This window comes from Mustela nigripes, chromosome 5, assembly GCF_022355385.1.
Source record: "Mustela nigripes isolate SB6536 chromosome 5, MUSNIG.SB6536, whole genome shotgun sequence".
Lineage (NCBI taxonomy): Eukaryota > Metazoa > Chordata > Mammalia > Carnivora > Mustelidae > Mustela > Mustela nigripes.
The window spans coordinates 126,377,593-126,400,012 of record NC_081561.1 but is presented as its reverse complement, the minus strand read 5'-3'; the positions used below and the strand labels follow the sequence as shown (position 1 = coordinate 126,400,012).

General features: G+C 43.4%; 1 protein-coding gene across 1 annotated transcript in view; it reads left to right on the top strand.

Moving 5' to 3' along the window:
* Window positions 1-10,271, top strand: part of SNX3 (sorting nexin 3) — a 43,782-nt gene extending 33,511 nt beyond the window's left edge. The window contains exons 2-4 of the mRNA XM_059401154.1: window positions 1,841-1,936; window positions 8,015-8,139; window positions 9,495-10,271. Coding sequence (XP_059257137.1) covers window positions 1,841-1,936; window positions 8,015-8,139; window positions 9,495-9,600 — 327 coding nt within the window. The 3' untranslated portion in view covers window positions 9,601-10,271. The remainder of the gene's footprint in view (window positions 1-1,840; window positions 1,937-8,014; window positions 8,140-9,494) is intronic.
* The last annotated feature ends 12,149 nt before the right edge of the window (window positions 10,272-22,420 follow it).

Below are 22,420 nucleotides of genomic sequence, written 5' to 3'. Positions count from 1 at the left end.
ACAAAGACTTAATATTTTAATGCGGAAGGGTGAACTTGGTTAAAAAGCCAATGGGTGAAATTAGAGAGAAATAATCCAGTGCTTTCTTTCTGGGAATTATCATCCTGCTCCCCAGGGGACCTAATTTTATTCCCTGTGGGGAATGAGAATACCCTTCTGTAAACAGCAAGCCAGCATCTCTAAATATAAGCTTGACTTTTAGTATAATAAGAGTCTTGTTAGGTGCAATTTTGCTCTTAGTCATTAATACAATGAACAAATGTTGTGGTTACCTGGGAAAGAAAATCCAAGTGCTTTTAAACCTCTTGTGAGATTTGGTTTCACGCTTGAAACCTATCCAGTGTTATGCCCAGTAGCATCTGTAGAAGATTCCAAGCTATAAGGTATACAGCATGGAGAAGTTAATACACTTTGGAAAAAACTAAAATCTACTACAAAATGGGTTTAGGGCCCTGAATAAAAAGCTTTTCTTGTGCTGAATGACAATTATTTATCAGTGGCATTAAGTTTAACAAATGATCGACATTTTCTGAAGAGTAAGGTTTACATGATGGTTGATGTCTCTTCTGGTGACACTTAACTTTTCTTTTCAGCTGTAAAACGGTTTGCTGTTCTACAAGTACAAAGAGCAAATTAGAGACAAAGTATAACCCATCAGTATCTAGTATTAAATAGCATTTTCAGTATGGTACAGCATTAATTATGTTAGATCATTTCTGTCCCCTATAAACTTTGTGATATTATGTGCACTTTAAATTCTGTTCTTGCTAAAAAAGTCATGGGCTTCTGCTAATAGCCCTTAATCATGAGCCATTTTAAAGTGGGTTTGGTGGTGTATTTTCTCTTTTTCTAGGGATCAGTAAAAGATAACAAATCTTTTTTATTACTTTTAGAAGTAGACATAAATGGTCCTTGCAGTCTTGTAAAGAGCAGTCTCCATTCCAGCATAACCTCAGAGTTCTGGGCATTATGTTTTCCATTCTTTTTTTTTTTTTTTTAAAGATTTTTTTATTTATTAATTTGACAGAGAGAAATCACAAGTAGACGGAGAGGCAGCCAGAGAGAGAGAGAGATAGGGAAGCAGGCTCCCTGCTGAGCAGAGAGCCTGATGCGGGACTCGATCCCAGGACCCTGAGATCATGACCTGAGCCGAAGGCAGCGGCTACACCCACTGAGCCACCCAGGCACCCCTGTTTTCCGTTCTTAAACTTGCCCTCAGTCTATAAAGCTGTGGATCTATGAACTCGATCTAATGTGATTGACTCCTGATTTCCTACTAGTAATAATAGTGCAGACTTTGCACTCTTTCCCTGTTAGTTTCTCGCATTTTTTTAGAAGACCATTAAGCATAATCCTTCATTCATTTCTTTCATTGTGAAACATCTAATCCAGTCATCACAATAAAATATTATGTATATCATGTCAAAGTAGTTAAGGTCTCTTCCCCCCTTTGAGCATTGTATGGTACAGTACTGTCTAAACTGGACAGCCATCGGAGCTAGCTTTATCCCACTCCTGTCCACTTGACATTTCTACAGCTCACCAAAATAGGAAAAATGCCCTATATTTACGTAACTGACCTCAGGCAGAATGACCTTCTAAAGCATATGTGCAGACGTGCATTTTTAAAAATTGTACTCCAGCATATATAATACACTTTAATGTTTAGTCAAGTTTTATTTTGTTAGAGGTAAAATGTCATCGTAATAACTTCATGATTTTCTTAAGGTAACCAGGCCTGCCATGTGATCAGTTTGACAGATTCCTCACCCGAGCTCTGTTTTTGAAGTCCCTATCCTGTGCTTCAGCTTAGGAGTGATTTTTTTTTTTTTAATTTCAGACAAATCTGCCTATTTTCAAGCTGAAGGAATCTACCGTTAGAAGAAGATACAGTGACTTTGAATGGCTGCGAAGTGAATTAGAAAGAGAGAGCAAGGTAAGAACTATTTGTAATGGGACTTTAAAGCCAAAGACTCTGAATTTTAATGTTTCAGAAAACTTACCTTGAATGAAGGGGGTAAAAGCAAGTATAATTTCTTTTTTTCTGGTAGTTCAGTTTCCTCTTATTTTTTGGGCGATGGGGGAAGGCTCTAATGTTTCTTTAAACCTCAGTCTTCCCTTGTCTACTTTAATGGCCCAGTTGAGGCCTTTACGGACTCATGCTTGGCCAACACTTACTTCTCAGAACTCTTTTGCTATTCCTTCCTTCCTTTCCTTCACCTTCCTCTTCCGTCTTGCCCCTCCCCTTCCCTACACCTTCCGAAGTTTCTCTTCCTCAGTACATCTCATATATCACTGTATTTGCAGTTCTTTTTCTTTTACTGATTCGTAATACACTTTTTCATTGTCACACATGTACATATAGCCAGAGTTTTCATAAACCAGTACTTACCTTATCTGTGATATGTGCTGATATTGTTCAGCTTAGCTTTTCAAATGATGGCCATGGTCTCATTGGTTGCTACATGCAGTTTAAAAACACTGCTGTATACTTTGGTAAGAGTTATCTTCTCTTAAAATTTAGTGGCTCTGGCTGCAAAAAAAATTACGGCAAGGCAAGGTCTCATTCTAATGACCCTAATTTCAGCCTGGTGTCAGAAGGGCATCAGAAGTTGGTGTGTTGGAGCCCGGAAGCAGGTGAAGGCTAACTTGTGCTCATTTCTCAAGTGTGACAAGTTGAAATGGAAGGAAAACTTCCTTAACCAGATACCTGTGGCTGGATAGAAGAGCGATATATTACACAAATCATAGCATTCTATCGAAATGTAAAGCAGAATCAGTTGGCTCAAAAGAATATCAAAGAATAAAATATCTATGAATAAAACTAGAAATTTAAGACCCATGTAAAGAAAACTTCAAAACTTTACTGAAAGACAAAAGCATAACTTAATAAATAGAAATGCTACATTCTTGGTTTGGAATAGTCACTTTTGAAGATTAATTTATTCTGTAAACATTTGAGAGCTATCCTGAATGTCCTTTGACTTACGGATAGATCTGTGAACACATTAAGACCCCACTTTCATGGTCCTTATAATCTGTTGGGGAAGTCGGCTGGCAGTGATGGGAAAGCAGAAAAAGTAGATATCTAGTATGTCAGATGGTGATACGCTCTAAAGAAAACAAAAACCGGGGCACCTGGGTGGCTCAGTCGGTTAAGCCTCTTCCTTAGGCTCAGGTCATGATCTCAGGGTCCTGGGATCAAAGAGCCCTGCATCCAGCTCTCTGCTCAGCAGGAAGCCTGCTTCCTCCCCCACCCCCCTCTCTGCCTACTTGTGATCTCTGTGTGTTACATAAATAAATACAGCCTGTAAAAAAGAAAGAAGGAAAAAGAAAAAACAAAAACCAAGGGAAGTAGGGAGTGCCAGGAGAGTACTCTTTTTTAGAGTTGTCAGAGGAAGGCCTCACTTAGAGGTGACATTTTAGCAGTAGACCTGATCAAAGCAAAGCATTATCTCCTCTGATAGAAATCTTAGTGGTTTTTTTTTTTTAAATAAACTTACAGATTTATATATGAGCTTTATAATCAAAGAGAACCCCAAGAAGAGTCAAAAATTATTTTCAGCATGTGCGGAACACCTGCAGACATCAGAGTTTCTCTTAAGGCTGCAGTAATTAAAACAGTTTGGTATTGCTTTAGAGATAAGCAGATAGATTAGCAGAATGTAATAGAACTTAGGGGCTAACTTGCATGTTTATTGGAAATTTAGTAACAAAAATAACATTGTCAATCAGTAGGGAAAATAATTTATATTCAGTAAATGGGATTGAAACATTTTGGCTGTCTATTTAGGAATAAAAATTTATAACTCACTATATATGAATTATGGATGGTTTGAAGATCTAAATGTACAAAACAAGTTAGGAACATTTTGGGTAACAAGAAATTAATTATGACCACAGGGAAGAATTCCCAGCTTTATTGAGATATAATTGACAAATAACACTGTGTAAGCTTAAGGCGTGCAACATAATGATTTGTTATATGTATATATTATGAAATGATGATCACAGTAAGCTTAGTTAATATATCCACCTCACATAGTTGTTAATTTTTTTTTTTTTATTAACACATAATGTATTATTTGCTTTAGGGGTAGAGGTCTGTGAATCATCAGTCTTACACAATTCACAGTATTCACCACAGCACATACCCTCCCCAGTGTCCATAACCATAACCCAATCACCCTATCCCTCCCGCCTGGTTTTTTTTGGTGGTGGTGAAAAAATTTAAGATCTACAGTCTTAGCAACTTCTAAATGTACAGTAGAGTATTGTTAACTAGAGTCACCATGCTCTACATTAGACTCCCAGAACATCTTTATAACTGGAAGTTTGTACCCTTTGACCAGCAGCCTGCGTTTCCCCCATCCCCCACCCCCTGGCAACCACTATTCTGCTACACTCCGTTGCTAAGAGTCTCATTTTTTTAGATTCCACACATAAATGAAATGATGCAGTATTTTTCTGTCTTTGATTGATGGGAAGAAGTGTCTTGATAGGTTTTGGGCTTTGCTTATCATAGCATGTGCTGCCCTGGAGTGTTTAGTAAACATTTGGGGCATGTAGACCTCACTTCTGGAAAAAATAATGGCTTCAATGACATAGAATTCACATGCCATACAGTTCACCCATTTAAAGTAAAATTAATTGGTTCTTAGTATATTCACAAAGTTGTACAACAATCTTTACTGTCAATTTTAGAACAACTTAGTCATTCCATAAAAGAAACCCCGTGCCCATTAGTAGTCACTACCAGTTTCTCCCTCGGCCCCTCCTCACCCAGGCCTGTACAACTGCTAATTGACTTTCTGTATGGACTTGCCTGTTCTGGACATTTCATATAAATAGCATAGAGTATGGAGTCTGATGTGTCTGGCTTCTTTCACGGAGGGTGTTTTTAACATTACTCCCTCATTTTTTTTTTTCCTAGTTCATTTCTTTTTGTTGCCAGATATTCTGTTGTATGGATATGCATTTTATTTATTTATTTTATTTATCCTTTCGTCAGTTGATAGACATTCAGGTTGTTTCTACTTTTGACTGTTGCAGATAACACTGCTTGAACATCTGGTACAGGGTTTTTTTGACATATATTTCTGTTTCTCTTGAGTGTATACATAGGAGTGGATTTACTGGGTTCTGTGATAACTGTTTAAGGAACTCCTAGACTGTTTTCCAAAGCAGCTATACCATTTTTACAATCCCACCAATGTCTGAGGGTCCCGCTTTTCTCTCTGTCCTTACCAGCACTTACTAATAGCTGTCTTTTTTTTTTCTTTTAAGACTTACTTGATAGAGAGTGAGTATGTATGCACGCTTTGGGGGGTGGGGGAGAGGGAATCTCAAGCAGAGTCCTACTGAGTGCAGAGCCCCATGCAGGGCTTAATCCCACAACCTGAGCCGACTGAGACGCCCAAGTGCCTCTACAGCTAGCTGCTTTACTATAGCTGGCCTAGCATGTGTGGTGCGGGGTCAGTGTGGTTTTGATTTTCATTTCGCTGAGGGCTGGTGATGTTGATCATTTTTCTGTGCACTTATCGGTCATTTATATATCTTCTGTGGAGAAATACTTTTTTCAGATCCTTTGCCCGTTTAATAGAATGTTTTGTCTTTTTATTATTGAGTTGTATCTAGAATATATTTTAAAAGTCTTACAAGTTCCTTATCAGACATGTGATTTGCAAAAATCTCGCATTTTATGGATTGTTTTCATATAATTACTGTCCTTTGAAGGTCAGTACTGCACTTTTAGTAATAGGCCAGTTAAATATCTGAAGGGTTTACTATGAAAGTTGTACTTGTATTACAGTATTGCTAAAAACAGTTATTTTCATTTACATATTAGTACTTTTAACCAAAATAATGGTTTTTGAGGCTAGAAAGTAGGTGATGTTCAGTATACTCGAACGAGATCATTTCAGACTGCTTAAGCAAAAATAATTTGATGTTGAAGAGGATCTTTGGAATCTTAGCCGAACAAGCCACTCATGATTTTTGTAGGTTATTAATCCTACAGCCTCACCATCCATTTCAGTGACAGCTTTGAATATTATGTTAGGAAGAATATATCTCTGCAGATAACACATAGTAATCTTAAGTTTCATGCTAAATTATGCCCTGAATTAATGGTAGTTATTTGTTTAGTATAGTTCTGGCTTCTTTTTTTAACAATAGCTTTATACATACAGGTGTTTTTCCCTGCCCGTCAGATAGCCATCGTACTGGAGCTCAGTTAGTAGTCACAATCTCTGCTTCTCAGTTATATGGTCCTTACAGGTTTTAACACTCAACTTCACAAATGCTGATATAGGGAGAGAGATTTGAGAATGCTAAGGCAGAGTTAGGAAGGTAAATCTTCAGACGTCTTAATCATTGGTCTTCTGGGGAGAAGAGTAGTTGAGTCTGGGAAGGAATTAGGAAGTTCATGTTGGGCATTTGGTTTTCTGTTCTCTTTTGCTTTTATTTTGTTCTTTGCTATTCTGTATGAAGTGTTGATCTTTTTTTTTTTTTTAAAGATTTTATTTATTTATTTGGCAGAGATCACAAGTAGGCAGAGAGGCAGGCAGAGAGAGAGGGAGGGAAGCAGGCTCCCTGTTGAGCAGAGAGCCCAATCCAGGGCTTGATCCCAGGACCCTGAGATCATGACCTGAGCTGAAGGCAGAGAGGCTTAACCCACTGAGCCACCCAGGCGCCCTGTGTTGATCTTTCTTTTTTCACCCTAGTTCATTTCTTTTTGTTTCAGGATAGAAACTGCATCAAGGGTTTAACATTTTTAGAATGCATATAATTTTATTACTGGTGTTTACTATTTATATTTCTTCTTGTCTGAATTGTTTCCTTACACCTTTTCTGTTTTGTGTAAGATACGGATCCAGCTAAGTGGTTAGTCACATAACAGGTCTTTGAGCTTCTGTTTTGTGCCCAGGCTTTCTTAAAATTTTTAAGACCTGAGACGGGATCGTTATTTGAAGGCATTAGGAGCTTAAGTTGGTGGTTTTCCACCAGGGGCAGTTTTGTCCCCCAGGAGACATGTGACAATGTCTGGAGACGGTTTTTATTGTCACAACAAGGGGGTGCTCCTGGGTGGCAGCCAGCCTGGTGGGTAGAGGCCCGTGATGCTGTTAAGCATTATGCAGTGTGCAAGAAAGCCCTCCCCTGCCCCACCCCACCCCCAGAGAATGACCTGGTTCAAAATGTTAATAGTGCCATAGTTTGAGAAACCAAACTCGCCTGTGAAATAGAGCTTTGTGCTGTTTAACTCAGACAAATATTTGAGCTTCAGGTAATTCCTGATCTGGAGAGAGATCAGTATGAGTTGGTCCTAGAGGACAGTTAGGCTCTAAAGGGGAAAATTAGGATATTCCTTTGTCAGAAGAAAGAAATGACAGGTCCTTGGGGAGAGAGAGGGTAGTGGATGTGGGAGAAAGTTGACATGTTTCTTAGCCTAGAAAATGGTAGAGTGGTGACAGAATTGTTGAGTATTTTATTTTTTAAATGCTGCTCGAACACAGGTAGGAAAGACTATTTGTAGATGGTATGAGGTGGAAGAAAGAGACCATGGAATTCTGACCTGCCCAGGCTGGAAAGAGTTTGTTACTGTTGTAATTGAAAGTTGATCGTGGTCTCTGCAGTTTCAACTGTAGGAGCATTGTCTCCCCTAAGTGGCATCCGGACTGTCTGGAGGCATCACAGCCTTTCCTGTAGCATTGCTCGAGTGTTCTCTTGGTACACTTGTGCCTCGACAGGTTCAGGGAAAACGATAATTAAGCTATAGGCCATGCCATTGAGGAGCCGTACGTAGTCTGATGGGTTATTCTGCGTTTCGGTTATCTTGCCTCCAAATGTTGAATCTTTTTTCAGTGTGTTTTTTACTGATTTTCTTTTATATTTAAACTGGTGTAACAGTGGAATGGCTGTCCTAGTGAACGTATACTTGTCTTCATGTTGTGCTCTATATATTTTCACAGCCTGGTCAGCATCTTCAAGAGCTTTCTTTCCTGTGTTTTTTCAGGTTGTAGTTCCCCCGCTCCCTGGAAAAGCATTTTTGCGCCAGCTTCCTTTTAGAGGAGATGATGGAATATTTGATGATAATTTTATTGAAGAAAGGAAGCAAGGACTGGAGCAGTTTATAAACAAGTGAGTACTTTCTGTACCTCGAGGTTTAAGAGGGAATAGTGTTCTGAGACGACTTCAGGTGGATACTAGTAGTTTAGGTCTGAAGCTGAACGGTAACACTACTTTTCTTTTTGGCCATTTCCTGTTTGTACCATTTGAATAAAGTAGAAGTATGTAACAAGTTGAAGATCATGTGATAAATATTAACACACTTGAGTGATTAAAATGAGTAGCTTTGTGTTGACCTAAGTTTTGTATTTGTTTTTCATAGTTAATTTATGCAAATTACATTTAAAATTGCAGCATTTAAAAAATACAGTTTTACTTATGATTCTTTCTCATTTAAGGTATGTTCTAGCATGAACAATAAAACTTACAGTACACTTGCAATCATTTTGTTTGATTGCAAATGGAGGTATTATCAGCATGTCTTATGTAAAGGTACACATTTAAAATGTTCATGGCAGAATGTATTTTTTTCAAAATGTAAGAAGACCTGAGATTTTGGTTTTTAAACCAAATTTCTAGCTTTTAATTTTACTCCTTTGGAAATACAGCAGTTTTTAAAAACCAAAGTAATAGAATTATGCCAGGAAAGGGATCGCTGTAATTGTGCATTGGCCTTAAATTTAACCAAATAAAATCAAATGCTGGAGAATATGGTTGTGTGAGCTTACGTATTAATCAACACTTCAGTTTTTACCTAGTAATAAAGATTGAAGATCTGTGAGTGGTTAAACAGGAGGGAAAGTTGTACAAAGCCTTAAACTTTTACTTAAGTGCTGTAGCACGTCACTTTTGTTGTCTTACGAATATGTTTTCCTGTAGGAGAAGGGAACGCCGCCAGCTGAGGTGGTTTTGTAATTCAGAGATAGAAGTCTGGTCACCCATCTGTATCTTATGTGTAGTCTGCAATGGAAACCTTTAAAGCAAGCCAAAAAGAAAAAACTGGACACTTACATCTCTTTCTTAATATTTTGAGCTTTTAGTGAACTTCAGTATATTTCTAATTCTGATCCTGTAGCTTTTCCTTCTTTAAAATGTGTTCATAGAATTAATGACATGTTTTACCTTTGACATTAAAATTCATTTAGGTTTCTTGTGAATATACCCAGTAATATATAAAGAAGTGAATTGGTCACTTGTTCCAGAAGCAGTGCAGAGCAGGTGATTAAATGTTTTCTAAATGACCCCAGTGAGCCAAAGGAAAGGAAATATCAACCATTTGCTGAGAGAGCATAGCCTTGTGAGCAGTCCAGACTAACACGTAGTATTACTAAATCATACATGCTTCTTAACCTTAGAAAATGTGTGTTTGACCCACCAGGCTTTCTTTTGAAAAATACTGGACTAAGTGTGTGTTTTTTAATTCCTAGGGTCGCTGGTCATCCTCTGGCACAGAATGAACGTTGTCTTCACATGTTTTTACAGGATGAAATTATAGATAAAAGCTATACTCCATCTAAAATAAGACATGCCTGAAATTTGGTGAGAAGGGGCAAAAAAAAAAACAAAACAAAAAAAAACACACCTCTCCGTGACTATTAATGGTTCATACGCACCAGTGAAGAAGTTCTAACTAACTCTCAGCATGCCGCACAAAAACTGGTATAACATGCCCTCGGTATACTAACATCCATACGCTCAGTTTGGTTTGGTTTTGTTTTGGCAGTTGACAAGAAGTTAATTTGCTTTAGTGAAAATCCCTCCTTCCAGCCTTTCTATATAAATAGCTCTTCCTTGCCGTTCTAATGTGGTCCCCATGATCACCTCGCAGACCTGTTACTCCAGTATAACCCGCAGTGTCCTAACTAAAGTTACTGACTTGGTCTTATCTGCACAGTTTTTGTGTCCTGTTTGCTTCTTGAATCTGATTAACTAGAATATTTCTCTTATCCTTTTTAATATGTGATGTCCCTTGACCTAATTTATGTGTAGAAGCACTACACCATTGGTTTCCAGTCCCCTGTGTGTAAGATACACACTTGTGTGCAGAAAAGTCTCCCTTCAGGCTTGTAATACCCTTCACGTGGAAGATTAATGAGGGAAATCTTTATATTCTGTATAAAAACAAAATCAAATTTATATACTAAAATCATTTGTCTAAAAATTTAAGTTGTTTTCAAATAAAAAATAAAAAAGCATTTCTGATATACACTGATTGTGTTGCCTCCGGCTGCTCCCCCCCCCCCCCCCCCATGGCTTTCCTGCTTAACTCACTGTTGAGAGGGATTATTTACTAATTATATACTTCTCATTCCTGTAACTCCATTCCTCTTAAACAGTGGTGATATCAAATATGCTACCACCTTTTGAATTGGGGTATTTTCTTTTATACAACAAAAAAAGTGATGTACTAGAAAAAGCATTCCTTAAAGCTTACTGAGTTGTTATGAAGCACTTTGTGTATTTGAAAAATGCTTTATAATCTTAAGTCATTCTTCTTAAAAGGCCTTTTAAGATAAGTCAGTACTGTGCCTCCTATTTTTCACAGGAATTTTTTTCCTAGTTTTCTGAGTGACTTGTTTAAACACACTTAGCAAGGGTATAATAACCCTTTTCTTGGTCAGCAGAGTCATGCTTTCTCTTTAATTTGGTTTGGGGTCGTGGCACACTTCATCCTCTTTAACCAAGGCAGAGGGGCACAATGTTCTAGCCTGACTTGTGTAAGTGATAAGAAGCCAGAAAATGAAGGACTCCTTGCTCTCTAACTTGTGTTGTAGCCAGACCATTGCAGTCAGAATGTGGTCTCTAATTTGAGTCTGTACAACATCTGGTGGTTTGGGGGGGTCTCGTTGTGACCCAGAGTTAAACCCCAAGGTAAGGAAAGTTGGTCCTCCTACTCCAGAGCTGTCTCTGGAAACAGTTCAGTCCATTTGAGAGGAAACCAGCTTAGGTCTGGGCCAAACTAGGATGTCCACCAAACAGACTGGAAGTCCTAGGAATTAGAGCTGCCCTCTAAAGCCTTTTGTTGCTTAAATAATACATCACAAGGGATGCCTGGGTGGCTCAGTTGGTTAAGCAGCTGCCTTTGGCTCAGGTCATGATCCCAGCGTCCTGGGATCGAGTCCCACATCAGGCTCCTTGCTCAGTAGGGAGCCTGCTTCTCCCTCTGCCTCTGCCTGCCATTCTGCCTGCCTGTGCTCACTCTCTCCCCCTCTCTCTCTCTGATAAATAAATAAAAATCTTAAAAAAAAATAATACTTCACAATTCCATAAACTGAACATTTCACTTACTATAAACTAAGGTATAAAGCTAAACAACAGGTGATTTCAGTGAGCTGGAGAAGTAACATCAAAGGCCATTGAGTTTTGGTATGCAGGACGAACAGTGGCAGCTCTGAATTCATTCCTTGCAAGCAGTGGTTTTCAAGCAGGTATGGTTTTGCCCCCAAGGCACATGTTGCACTATCCCAAGACATCTTTGGTCGTCACAACTGGGGACTGCTGCCGACTGTAGTGGGCGGAAGTTAGAGACACTGCTGAGCCTCCTACAATGCAAGGGGCGGGCTCCTACATCAGAAAACACCAGGAGTACAGAGGCTTCCACTCACTGGAATTCTTTTGATTTTGGTCATTTATAGGCAAGGAAATAACATGGCTTCGGAGGGATGGTATTGGCCTGCTTACTTTTAACCTCTGCAATTGCCTAAGGGCAGGCATGCTCTTAGAAAGTTGAAGTTAGGTGAAGAGTTGGTTCTTTCAGATACGTTTTTGCCCGATGCGGGAAAGTTCTTCTCAGGGTTGTGTCAGAGAATTGAAACCATGGTCCCTATTAGAATAACACCTTTGAGGTGCCTGCGTGGCTCAGTTGGTTAGGTATCCCACTCTTGATTTCAGTTCAGGTCATGGTCTCAGGGCCCTGGGATGGAGCCCCACTCCCAGGCCTCAAGCTCAGTAGGGAGTCTGCTAATCCCTCTCCCTGTGCCCCGCCCCCTGGCTCGTCATGTGTGCATGTGTGCATGTGTTGTGTGCACGTGAACACTCTCATTTCTCTGAAGAAGAAATGACACCTTCGAGCCTGTGAAGTAAAAATGCAGGTGCTGTTAACTCCCACCATAAAGGAGGAGGTTCTAGAAGTCCTTAAGGCTCTTCCTAGAAGTAGAAATTAGCCTGGCAGTGAGTTGTGCTATAAGAGCCTCTCAGTAATTGCCTCGTCTCGGCTGTTAGTTGTGAAGCATCAGCATCAGTGATTAAAGCCTCCAGTAACTTACAGTGGTGGCAAACCGGATGTAAAATCCTTAGCACAGCAGTATCTGGGACACCTAAAGACTTCGTTATCTGATGGCAGTGCTCATCATTGAAACCACCACGAAACTCATGGCTGTTCCTGCATAGGTTCATCTGGTATTTATTTGGCTTCCTTATTGGAGGTTCTGCCATCGTGCCCCTCAGTTGTGGTGATGACCTCTGAGAGGGGACGCAAGGGAGGATCTTTTTATTACATCATGGGGCTTTTGAGCCCCGCCCTCTTGTAGATTACAAGCCCTTGTCCTGCTGCTGCAGCCCGCTCTGTCAGTGTTCGGTTGCGGGAGTGAGGATAAACAGCCACTGGAGAGAGGAGGCCATTGGCCTGTAGACCTTCACAGATAACAGTGTGACATCTGGATGGACAGATAGCATGGCGCGCTGCCGGGCACGTGGGTGGGCTGCTCGGCGGATGCTGGCTGTGATGATTACAGTGTGCCAGTGCCGGGCCTGAGAAATGAGTTAGAAACCATTTTAGGAGGATGAAGTGTGAATTTCCCTTGGTACTTGCTTCGTGATCTCTGTCGCAGAGCATCAATCTCACACATGGGAAGACTGAGGCCGTGCACGCCCAAGGGACACACTCACGGTTACCCAGGATGCGATGGCTCTGGATGAAGACTGTAGGGACGTCTGACTCTAAAATCTGTATGTTGGTGCACTTGCTGCTTTTGAACGGGTCCCGAGACCCGGTAACAAGCCTTTACTTGGTGCTCAGTACATTTACCGAATGAGTGAAAAATGAGTTTTCAGTAACATTTCCTGTGTCTTCTAAACTGAACATGAATGAAGAATGGATGGGATTTGTTTTGGTTTTTGGTTAGATTTAAGTGTGGGTATACAAAAACACTATTTGGACATGAATAACTTGCTGATCAGGAGTTTATTTTTCTACACTTAGGTGTGTACCATAATTGCTCCCTAAGACTGAGTCCAAGATTTTTTTTTTTTAACTTGCTAGATAATTCTGAAACAGAACTGTTCAGACACTTAGCCAGAAGGCTCTTTGCCTAGAATTTGGTCAGATTCCATCTTAACCTAGCTACTTAAGTCATTACAAAACAAAGTCAAGAAATCCAAAGAAAGACAAGTACCATATGATTTCACTCATCTATGGAATTTAAGAAAACAAGCAAAAGGGGAAAAAAAGAGGCCAACCAAGAAGTAGACTCTGGACTATAGAGAACAAACTGATGGTTTCCAGAGGGGAGGAGGGTGGGGGGAGGGGTTAACCAGGGGATGGGACTAAGGAGGGCACCTGTGATGAGCACCAGGTGTTGTGTGGAAGTGCTGAATCACTATATTGTACACCGGAAACTCCTATTACACAGTATGTTGACTAACTGGAATTTATTCATTTATTTATTTATTTGGCTCCACACCCAACAGGGGGCTTAATAAACTCAATGACCCTGAGATTAAGGGTGGTGTGCTATTATCAACTGAGCCAGCTAGGTGCCCCTCCCTGGAATTTTAGTAAAAACTGAAAAATTTTAAAAAGAAAGGAGTCAGGACTTACGAGATCTTGAGAAGTTACTTTTGTAACTCAACTCATAGTGCGTGAAATTTGTGTTATTCCAACTTTGCTAAGAAAATAAGACCCCAGGGGTGCCTGGGTGGCTCAGTGGGTTGGGCTTCTCCCTTCAGCTCAGGTCATGATCCCAGGGTCCTGGGATCGAGCCCTGCATCGGGCTTTCTGCTAGGCAGGGAGCCTGCTTCCCCCCTTTCTCTCTGCCTGCCTCTTTGCCTACTTGTGATCTCTTTTAAATAAATAAATAAAATCTTTAAAAAAAAAAAAAAGACATCGTCATGAAAGAACTCACTGATAGTCTAGCCAGAGAGATGATACGGCAAATGTGAGGACGAGAAGGGATCTAGGAGTTCAGATGGAGGCAAGGCAATGGCTATTCAAAATAAAGGGACTTCCGGTTCCAACTCTGATGTTTAAAGAGGTGAAAGTTGGCACTCTTGTCCTTACAGGAAAAAGCTGGTCAGGGGAGCTGGGGTGGCTCAGTTGGTTAGGCATCTGACTCTCGATTTTGGCTCAGGTCATGATCCCGGGGTGGTGAGATCAAGTCCTGCATTGGGCTCTGCGCTGGGAGTGGAGCTTGCTCAAGATTCTCTCCCTCGGGGCTCCTGGGTGGCTCAGCTGGTTATGCATCTGCCTTTGGCTCAGGTTATGACCCCAGGATCCTGGGGTGGAGTCCTGAGTCAGGCTCCCTGCTCAGTGGGAAGCCTGCTTCTCTCTCTCCCTCTGCCTGCTGCTCTCCCTCCTTGTGCTCTCTCTCTCTCCCTGTCAAATGAATTAAATACTAAGAAAAAAAAAAAATGTCCTCCCTCTCCCTCTGCCCCCAGTGCCCCACCCCACATGCACGGGTACACTTCTCTCTCAGAAAAGCGGGTCACACTGAAATTCCGTGTCTTTCCTTGGACCCACCCATCAGAATTGAGGTTGCAGGGCAAACCATCATCCCAAAATCTGAAGAAAGAGGCTCCTCTAGAACGGACAGTCAAAATCTGTTTACCTGGAGCAGACACTGCTGAGCCACAAACTGGCAGGAACACTTAGACGCCGATACTGGGTTGCTGCAAGTTGAGCGTGGCCCAGCACGAGAGAGAGAAGTTCCTGGAGCCTGCAGTTTTGAGGGGCTGCAGGGCTCAAAGCCCATGTCCCTGGGCTTTTAACCTGCAGGCACCCCACCAGATACCACAGTGAAGCTTAAGATCTCCTTGTGGCTCTGGCAGGGAGAGGAGATGAATAATCATTGTGAGGTACACCCAGAACCTTCTTTACCACCAAGGCCTACTCTCCAGGGCAAAAGACTTTGCCAGAGCTGAATCCCTGTCGGGGGAAGGGCACTCCCTGCCCACCAGCCCCTCTAGCCTTCCTCTCTTACCTAAGGAGGGGGGGATACATCCAGTCAACCAGGTTGTCAAGACTTCAAGGAAACAGGTTGGGAATGGTGCTGTCAGAGAAGGGAGGGCGGGCCAGAGGGGCGAGGCTCTACCACTGCGGGCACACTGGGGAGGGTCACAGGCCCACTACGACAGGGAGATTTAATCTGGGCCTAAGAACATGCATACACTCCCCCTACTTCACCACCACACCCCAGAGCTCTGGTAGAGCCCTAGTGATTGCCGCTGACTGCTGTAAGACTCTGAGAAGTAATGAGGGAAACCCAAGGTTAAGAGAGAGACAAAAGCAGACCTAAAGGAATTTGAAGTCTCTGGTACCTAAAACCACAGCAAAAACTGAACATATCCACTCCCTAGCCAGATTACCATAAATCACAGAGGCCTACTTACCTCACTTCCTGTTACCCAATGCAGCAAGTCTGGCTTTCAACAAAACTTCCCAAGGCATGCCCAAAGGCAGGAAGTCTGGAGAGAGAGAGAGAGAGAGAGAGAGAGAGAGCAGGCATCAGAACCGGAGCCAGACTTGGCACAGATTCTGGAACCGTCAGGCAAGGAATTTAAAATAACTACGAGAGATATATATATATATATATATATATATATATATATATATTTATATTTATATTTTATTTTTTTTAAGATTTTATTTATTTGACAGAGATCACAAGTAGGCAGAGAGGCAGGCAGAGAGAGAGAGGAGGAAGCAGGCTCCCTGCTGAGCAGAGAGCCTGATGCGGGACTCGATCCCAGGACCCTGGGATCATGACCTGAGCCGAAGACAGAGGCTTTAACTCACTGAGCCCACCCAGGTGCCCAACTATGTTATATTTAAAATAATTATATAATATGTGAAAGGTTTTAAGACCACATGCAAGAACAGAAGGGGAAACAGAACAGAGCCATGGTCGAAAACTTTCCAAAATTAAAGATACCAAACCCCAGGTCCAGGAAGCTGAGAGGGTAGCAAGCAGGACCAATTCAATACAAAACAACCCGGGGACGCCTGGGTGGCTCAGTTGGTTAAGCAGCTGCCTTCGGCTCAGGTCATGATCCCAGCGTCCTGGGATCGAGTCCCACATCAGGCTCCTTGCTCGGCGGGGAGCCTGCTTCTCCCTCTGCCTCTGCCTGCCATTCTGTCTGCCTGTGCTCACTCTCTCTCCCTCTCTCTGACAAATAAATAAAATCTTAAAAAAAAAAAAAAACCCATAGGCATATGATTTTCTAATTGCAGAAAATCCCAGACCAACAGGAAAATCTCGAGAGAAGCCTCAGAGTCAAAGGAATACTGGCCGGATGGTTTTGAAATGCTTTTCATCTGCAGTCTGGAGGCCAGAGTGGGCGCCGTTGTTTCATCTGGAGTCTGGATTCAGATGGGGGGAAGGTTGCATGTCTATACTCCACATTCTCTAACTGGGATTTAGCATTTCTTCCGTTGTGAAGGTGGGAGCCACCCAGAGAAGTAGTTGAATACGAGTATGTATGTCCCATGTGTGGCTGCAGATCTTGAAATCCACTGGTCACCACTTGAAAATGAGTGCAGTTGTCAGACCCACCCCTGAATCTTGTTTAATGTTTTACAGAGTGGCCCGGATGTTACCTTATCACAAGTTTTAAAAAACACGCTAATGGGGCGCCTGGATGGCTCAGTCAAGCATCCAACTTTTGGTTTCGGTTCAGGTCCTGATGTCAGGGTCGTGAGATGGAGCCCCGCATCTGGCTCCATGCCCACCGGGGAGTCTGCTGGAGATTCTCTCTGCCCCTACCCCTGCTCGTGTGTGTGTGTGTGTGTGTGTGTGCGTGCGCGTGCGTGTACGAGTGCACACTCTAAAAAATAAAAATAAAAACCACTTTAATAAATGATTTCAACAAATTCGTTTTCTTCATAATCCGGTGTGTTTTATTTTATGCTTTTATAAACATCCAAGGAGGGAATGTTTGGCACAAATAAGGTCAGGAGGTGGTGATGTCACAACTCCTGAAGGCTCCTGTCCCAGATCGAGCCCTGGACGTGTCCTGAGTCTACATGGAGCGAGGCGGGGGAGATTGTGCGTGTGTAGAGAGGGCGGGGGAGATCAAAAGACAACTGACCTACTACTGTCTGTCATGGGCTGAGGTTCCGGCCTGGGCTTTCACGTGTATTATCTCATTTAACCCACAAAATAGCCTGTTGGGTGGTTATTATCCTCATGTTACCAAAGAAGAGTTGAGACGGTGTGATTGATCAGTCCAAGGTCATCCAGCCAGTAAGAAGTGAAACTGGCGTAGAAACCCATGTCCTGGGGAGATGGAGAGGAGAAGGGAGTTGAGGGAAATTGGAAGGGGAGATGAACCATGAGAAACTATGGACTCTGAAAAACAATCTGAGGGTTTCGAAGGGGTGGGGGTGGGAGGTTGGGGGAGCCAGGTGGTGGGTATTATGGAGGGCACGGATTGCATGGAGCACTGGGTGTGGTGCATAAACAATAAATTCTGTTACACTGAAAAGAAATAATAAAAAAAAGAAAGAAAGAAAGAAACCCATGTCCTTCTAATTCTGGAACCGGGGCCAGGGCCATGCTGACCCCAATACGGATTGCATGGGCCCTCGGCCGTGAGGGCGGGACCCATGCTAAGCATCTGCCCTGACAGCCCCGGCCTCCAGATCCTGGGGTTGCCAGGGCCGTGGCCTCCACGGCATCCATGCCCTCTCCCCCCTCCAGTGCTCCAACAGTTGCCTTGATACCAGCGTTGTTAGCACAGAGGCCAACGCAAGCAGAGACTCATTCTCTTGATCTAAAGGAAAGTTAAACAGTGAAGAGAACCCAGTTATAAAACTGGAATGTCCGTCCACGCTTGGCACATACAAACACTGCAGCTTTGTCATTACTTAGCTTCCTCGGTACATTTCCTCTCCTTTCTAGCTAGATTATACTTTAATCCAGTTGTTTTCATGTTCAGTAAATCCAAACCATGTTTAACCGGTTTATTCATTGGAGAATCTCTGAGGTGAAGAAAGTTTTGTCCTTTCAACTGCACTGGGGATTTGCTGTCTTCTTTCTGTAAAGGGATTTTCCTGGACCTGTAATCTGAACATTCTGACCCATGGGGAGATTTCCCCCCAATTATGAGCAAGTTTGTGAGGCTTGACCCTTTGTGTGCCATGGAGCCGATACAATGGCCTTCTGTGAAATGGCTTCTCCCGAGGACAGTGGTCATGGCTGTGAAGAATGTTAACCACCTGGCTGTCACTCCCCACAGCCTCGCTGCCCATGGCCACTGCGGCCACCCCCCACTCACCTTGGCTACGTGCTTCAGAAGGGACCCACCGTTCCGGGAGAGCGTTCTAGAGAGGTCTGCAGTTCCGCAGGCTCTAGAGAGCTGGCAGTCTGACTTAAGCTGAGGTGAGTTGGTCTCCCGGACACATCTGTGTTGGTGAAATGGCGGGGCCTCATACGTGTTGTGGGCCGGCAGGATGAACTGGCCCAAATTTCATAGAAGGCAACTTAGCATGAAGCCTGTGGGCCCAGGAATTCCGCTCGGAGGAATTTATCTCACAGATGTACTTTCTGCTTTGAGAAATGGTATTTATACAATATGGATATTTTCTTACATAATCTGTGAAAGATTATGAAAGAAAACAGGTACCATTGGCTGCCTGGTTGGGGGGCAGACTGGGCGGCCCAAGGGCAGGGGTGAGAGGACAATGTCTCACTGTATACGCAGACAAAACCAGACCACTTCTTATTTCGAAATCATTTAGATTTACCGAGTGTTGGTACAGATAACACAGAGTTCCCCTATGCCCCCTCCCCTGGCTGCCCTCGTGTTGACATCTTCTATGACCACGGGATTTTTGCCAACTCTGAGAAACCCAGCATTGGTACATCACTCTTCACTAAACTCAAAACTTTGACTTCCACCAGCTTTTCCACTAATAATCCTCTTTCTGTTCCCGGATCCCATCCAGGAGACCACATGGCAGTTAGCGGTCACATCTCTTTAGCCTCTCTGGTCTGTGACATGGACACCCTTTGGAAATTTTTGGGTTGTGTCTCATGTGACTATTAACTATTCCAAAAAAATAAGTATATTTTTTAAAAGAAAGAAACATATGGAGTTACAGGATGTTAGAACTGGAAGGAATCTCGGGAACAATCCAATCTGAGCCTCTCATTATTCAGACACAGGAAAGGACTTGTCCAAGGCCCTCTGCGAACAGCAGACCCAGAGCCCAGACCAGAAGCCAAAAGGTAGGGCGAGGGAGTAGTAGAAAGAGAATAAGCTTCAAAGTCACCCACGCTTGGGTTCAAGTCCCAGCTCTATGTCCTTGGACCAGTAGGTATCTTTAAAAAAAAAAAAAAATTCATTTATCCGAGAGAGAGAGGGGGGCAGAAATAGAGGGAGAGAGAGTCCTCAAACAGATTCCCTGATGAGCCCAGAGCCCAACTCGGGGATCCATCCCCGGACCCTAAGATCATGACCTGAGCCAAAATCAAGAGTTGGGCGCTCAACCGACTGAGCCACTCAGGCGTCCCAGTATGTACTTTCTTGTCTGGATTCTTTCACTCAACATGTTTTAAGATTCAGCTATGTTGTTGCATGTATCCGTAATTTGCTTAAAAAGACCAAACAAATAAACAATAGCTCTTTGAGGAAGTAGTCGTGATTTCTAAGAATTTGTTGAGAAAAGAAAGTATTCTTGATCTCTACTTGTGCAGAAATGTGACACCATGGACCAAACTCTCTTGCCTTCCTGGAAACACTCAAGCACAGTGAGTGGTCAGGCCCCGCGCCGCTGAAGGGGGAGCCCCAGGGATATAGAGGGGCTGAGAAGAAACTAAGCTCCTCATAGAGGCACTGAGTAGACGCATTCCATACTAAGAAGCAGGGAATTGGTTTTTTATATGGATTGCCAAATTCAGCTGGAGAAGTTGTAGAGACCTGAGCCCTGGGGTCAGCCGGCTGCGGGACCGTGGACATGTCCGTCCTGCCTGCGCCTGCGTTTGAAGCAAGGGGAACAGAGAGCTCATCTCTAAACTCTGGCGGCTTCTCGCTGTTGCCTCTCTCACTACTCGCTCCTCTCAGTGTCCATGCCCTTGTGTTTCCTTGGCACTCGTCAAACGGATCAGTAGAACCTATCTCCTCAGTATAATTGACCCCATACACTCTACTGAGGTCTTTACTCAGGACATAGTGACTGTTTTCTAAGCACAGGACACGGAACTGGATGTCGCCGTCTCGTAGGAGACTGAAGGTGTGTACAGACCTAACAACTCAAGGCAGAAAGTGATGTCTAAAGCAAGGTGTACATACTCTTCAGAATCTGATTCCAGTCTTGTTTCAAACATATCTCCTACCTTCATCCCCTACCAACACATCCTCCAGCCTCTAAGGCTTTGAACTCAAAATACCAGTCGAACGGGCATTTGCACACGCTGTTCCAGCTAAACTGCTGTTCCCGGCTGGTCAGCACCTCATTCACCCCTGCTCATCATTCAGGAGTCAGTGTAACTGTCACCCGCTCAGCGAAGGCTTACTGTGCCTCCCAGGGAAGAGGTTCTTCGGCTCTCATGTCCCCTTAGCAAGGTGGCCACATCTCCATTCATGATGGCTCTCGTCACTGCGTGTTTCGCTTACTAGACCACGAGCGAGCTCCTTGAGGGCTTTACCATTCCTGTCTGTGTCCCGCTCTTCTGGTGTCAGCAGACCCTCAGTCAGCCTTACTGGCTGAAGAAATGAATGAGCGATGAATACCATAACCGGCGAGGTGGTGGCAGGCATCCCATTCCCTTCCGCCAATCAAAATTCTTCTTTCGGATGACGGCGCCGGAATGCCAGAGTTGGCCAGGAGTTTGGAGATCTAGTTTCGCTATTTCACAGTTCCAGTGATTCACCCAGCTCCTTAGAGCAAATGGAGGAAGCCCAAATGAAACTCCCACTACAATTCAGTTGCAAAGTGCGCAATTTCTTCAGTTTATCTACAATTCCCCTGGTTTTCCCAAACTCACCTGCTGCTTCGAGATAAAAGCTCACTTTGCAGCTTATCTTGTGGGGGTGATTTCCATAGCTTTTTGACTATTTTGTAGTCCCCCAGAGAATGACCCCTTCTCCCTGCTTTTCTCCCCAAGAACGTGTCCCCATGTCATGCGGGTTAGTGCAGCAGAAATGTGCTCCCAGTGTCCGGAAGAACTGGGGTCCTCAGGCACAGCGCCTCTGAACCACTGGTCTCTGGAGCGGTTGCTGCTGAGGGGTTGCCCACCCATGGGTATTTGCACAGAGCATTGCAGCAGCTCTAAGTCGTTGTCTGGGCTCCAGGTTTGGTCCCTGAAGGACAGGGCAGCACTTCAGGTCTTGGTGGCTGCTGATCCCTGGACCTCTGCAGAGTTCTTCAGATAGTCGTAGACCCAGGGATCCACCCTGACCCTCCGTGGACCAGTCTGTCTCCTTGCTCTGCCATGGCCAGCCCCTAGTTCTTGGGTTAGCTTCCACTTAACAGGAAATCTGAGAGACACTGAAAGCTTAGGACCTCACTTTTCTTTCCACATGCTGGGGCCAGTTGCTATGGCCATCCCAGGACGATCATGGAAGCAGCCTCCGAGTACTGGGGCTCACCAGAATCCAGATGTGGACACAGAAAACTCCTTTTTCCCAGGAAGTTATCCTAACTTCTCCATGTCCCTCCCCAAGCACCAGGTGAAAGGTCTGGAAGTTAGGACACAGACATGGGTCTGGTTCATTCTGCTTCACCCTCTGGTTTTCCCTCTCCCCTCAAGAAACAGGAAGGTAGGAGCTTTTCTTTTACTTCTTCCCTCTACTTCAGCCATCAGGCAGCACACCCCATGACTTCACTGTCATACACCAAAACAGAGTTTTCTCTAGACTACAGAACTCAGAAAACTCGGTTCTCTAGCTGCTGCCTTTGAAAAAGGAGAGAATGGGGCACCAGGGGGGTTCCATCGGTTGTGTCTGACTCTTGATTTCGACTCGGGTCATGGTCTTAGGGTCATGAGATCGAACCCCATCTCAGGCTCTGCTGGGCATGGAGCCTGCCTGGGATTCTCTGTCTCCCTCTCCCTCTGCTTCTCCCCACCCTGCTCACGTGTGCTGTCCCTCACTCTCTCTGTCAAAAAAAAAAAAAGAAAAGAAAAGAAAAAAAAGA